The 3109-nt window shown below is 44.0% G+C and overlaps 1 protein-coding gene across 2 annotated transcripts in view; it reads right to left on the reverse strand.

Annotated features, from left to right (window-relative positions):
• Positions 1-2219, reverse strand: part of LOC109529496 (contactin-associated protein-like 4) — a 53289-nt gene extending 51070 nt beyond the window's left edge. For both annotated transcript variants that reach the window (XM_019892886.1, XM_019892885.1), the window contains exon 1: positions 2029-2219. In XM_019892886.1, the coding sequence (XP_019748445.1) occupies positions 2029-2149 (121 nt within the window). In that variant the 5' untranslated portion in view covers positions 2150-2219. The remainder of the gene's footprint in view (positions 1-2028) is intronic.
• Positions 2220-3109: the final 890 nt, after the last annotated feature.

Raw genomic sequence — 3109 nt, forward strand, 5'->3', positions numbered from 1 at the left:
CCACCTAGCTATGTGTTCTATATCGATAATCCTTGCGTTCGTACATGGATCACAATGTGTTATAATCACCGTCAGGAATTACAGCAGTCTGTGTGGAAATGCATCAATGTGGAAAGCTCAAAACATATCAAAACTCCAGTACCGGCATTCTCAACACTGGAATTGTGCCACAAGAGAAGATATCGGAAATACACTACCAGCCTTCATGATACTGAATTTGATCCCAATGGAGAGAATATTGATACCAAATATCAGCACTATGAAACCAGCTTTCCCATTTTGGGAATTGATTTTCCCCAGAGAAAATAACCTCTGAATCAATCCCCAGCCGAAAATATGAATTCTGTAATATTGTTACTCTCATTAAAAACTTCCCAACACCAAAATCAGCGCCTTGGAAAAACATTGTTACGCCGATGCAAGGCTTGGCGATACAGGAATTGTTTTCCAAGAGAAAACATTGATACTCAATATTCAGACACCGTACTTCCTGATCTTGAAATGTATTCTTCGGAAAGAACATTAGTACTCTGATAGCAGCCTTCTCAACACTAGAATGAATTCCCAGGAGTGCATATAAACACTCAACTACCACTTGTCTCAATATTGGGGTTGATTCCAAGAAGAAAATATTGTTACGCTGATACAAACCTACTTGATCCTGTAATTGTGCCCTAGACGAACATATCGACACTTTGATGTAACTTTCTCGCAACTGGAATTGAACCGCAGGGGAGTATATCAAGGCACTGATACCTACTTTTTCAATACTGAAATGGATCCCCGGGAGAGTATATCAATACTCTGACCAATCTTGCTGATATTGGAATCGATCCGCAGGAGCGTCTACGAATACCAAAAAGTCAACAAAACTCCAATACGTTTTTTTACCAGTACTTGAACTGACAATACCCTGACACAAGCCTTTTGAAGACCAGAATCCATTTCCAGATAAAATATCAACACTGAAATATCGATATTCCGATACCAGCGGACCCCAGACTGGAATCAAGAGCAAGATATTCAGATTGCCATCTCCCTGATCCTGAAATTCAGAAGCAATATCGCCAACAATCTTCCCAAAATCATCTTCTGTCTTACTTGGTATCATATCGGTGAAGAAGTATGCCTTATTCATTATGTATTGTTCTAAATGTGTCATTTTGATTCATTTATAAGCCTGGAGGCAGATAGCAAATCATAACTTTTTTTGCTGCATTTTGTCACATGAGGCACGCGCGCTGTGAAGAAAAGTTTTGTTTTTTTTGCTGTCTATGCCGCCCCCTAGCGGCTAAGAAAGCAGCACATGCCCTCGAAAAACATCCTTTTATGTGTTTTGTTCCTCTCGAGCACACACATATCGAAATGAAGATGAGGAAGATGAAACAGATGGGTAACGAGGAAGAGGAGGAGGCTGACGACACGTTTCCACACTCAGGAGGAAGAAGAGACATCAAATGTAACCCCAGGGGAAGAAGAAGAAAAGCAAGACGAGAACAAATGACGTCCTAGATACCTTCAACTTTTTTTTTTCTGCATTTTGACGAGCAACCTCCTGACCCTCTTGAGGATGACTCACCGCATGCGTGAAGGGTGAAGATGACGAGTAGATAAAATGTATCCTCCTCATCACCACACTTTATAGATGAAAAGATGCGAGAACGCTTCTATTTTCTCGCCATTAAAGAGCCAAGACGTGAGCTTCAAGGTTTAATTTGCATATCAAACATCAAAGAAATGATCAAGTCCAACATTTTAATTGCAACTTTTCCCACTTGGCCGTTGCATTTTTAATGTGCTTTCCTGCTTACTTGCGCGTACGAAATGCGCACCTGCATCCAAAAGCTGACATGCGCAAGTTTGCCCCCACCGAACGATCATCGCGAAGTGGACCGCAGCCTCGCAGCTGGTGCGCACCGGCCGAGGGAGCTCCGCGGCCGGCCGCGCTCGCCGCGTTTCCCCGGTCCACCACGGGAGGGCAAAGAAAGCGAGGAAAAGTGCGGAGATGAAAGCGGCCAGCGTGCTCACCTTGCGCTAGAGTCCCTGCACACAACATCAACCAGAGTGCAAGCAAACAAATCCATACGCTTCTGCTCCGAGGTGCATTCATCTTGATGACAGTGGGAAGAAGATAGTGCGGAGGCTTCATCCTTTTGGCTTCTTCTTCCTCCTCTCTCCTGGTGGTGCAAGCGCGCTCTGAAGGAGGAGATGTGAGGGACAGTCAGGGAGCGGAGAGGGGGGGGCGAGAGAGAGAGAGAGCGAGAGAGAGAAAATGCAGAAAAGAGCTAATGAAAATGTGAAAAAGGAGAGAATGAAGGTGGGAGAGGCACCTCAGACAGCGAGTGGGAGAAGAAAACTGGGTGAGAAAGGTGAAGGAAGACAGGTGGAGAGAATAAGGGAAGGAAGGAAGGAAAAAAAGACAGGGAGAGAAGGTAAGAGCAGGTAGGTGAGAGTGAATGGGGGTAGGATGGGGCAAAGAGGGAAGGGAATGTGGGAGTGAAGGAAGGAAGGTGGGAGAGAGAGACAGAGAGCAGGATGAGGGGAGAGGGATGTAAGAAGGTGGGAATAAGGGAGGGAGAGAAAGGGAGGGTACGAAGTTGGGAAGAATGGAGGTTGGAGAGAGGAAGGAACGAAGGAAGGAGGGTGTCTGACAAGGAAGGAAGGAAGGAAATAAACAAAGTGCCAATAAGAAGGCGGGAAGAAGGATGGTGGGGAGTGTCAGGTAAGGTTGTCCACCAATTTGTAAGGGGGCGGTTTCAAGTAATTTGGGCCATTTTCAGGGATCCTTTGAAAATCTTACTCCTTGAAATTAAAAAAAAAAAGAAGAAATTTATTTGTGCATGCAAATACTTCATGTGTTTTTTTTTCTACTTTCTTCCCTTCAAATTGAATTGAATCGAATTTCTCCATTGTGAGACAAATAAAGGTTTCTTATCTTATTTTGTCCAATTGCTACCAAATTGGACCCACGTATACAAGAGAGATGGAGCGCACTTAATTGTTACATTTTAGGTGCATCCGATAATAAAATAAATTACATTCAAACAACCAACCCTGAACAGCCGGCAAACAGGAATGCATTCGATGGTGAGCCTCTCCAGACATTTTC

The sequence above is a fragment of the Hippocampus comes genome, unplaced genomic scaffold (assembly GCF_001891065.2).
Source record: "Hippocampus comes isolate QL1 unplaced genomic scaffold, H_comes_QL1_v1.1 scaffold255, whole genome shotgun sequence".
Classification (NCBI taxonomy): domain Eukaryota; kingdom Metazoa; phylum Chordata; class Actinopteri; order Syngnathiformes; family Syngnathidae; genus Hippocampus; species Hippocampus comes.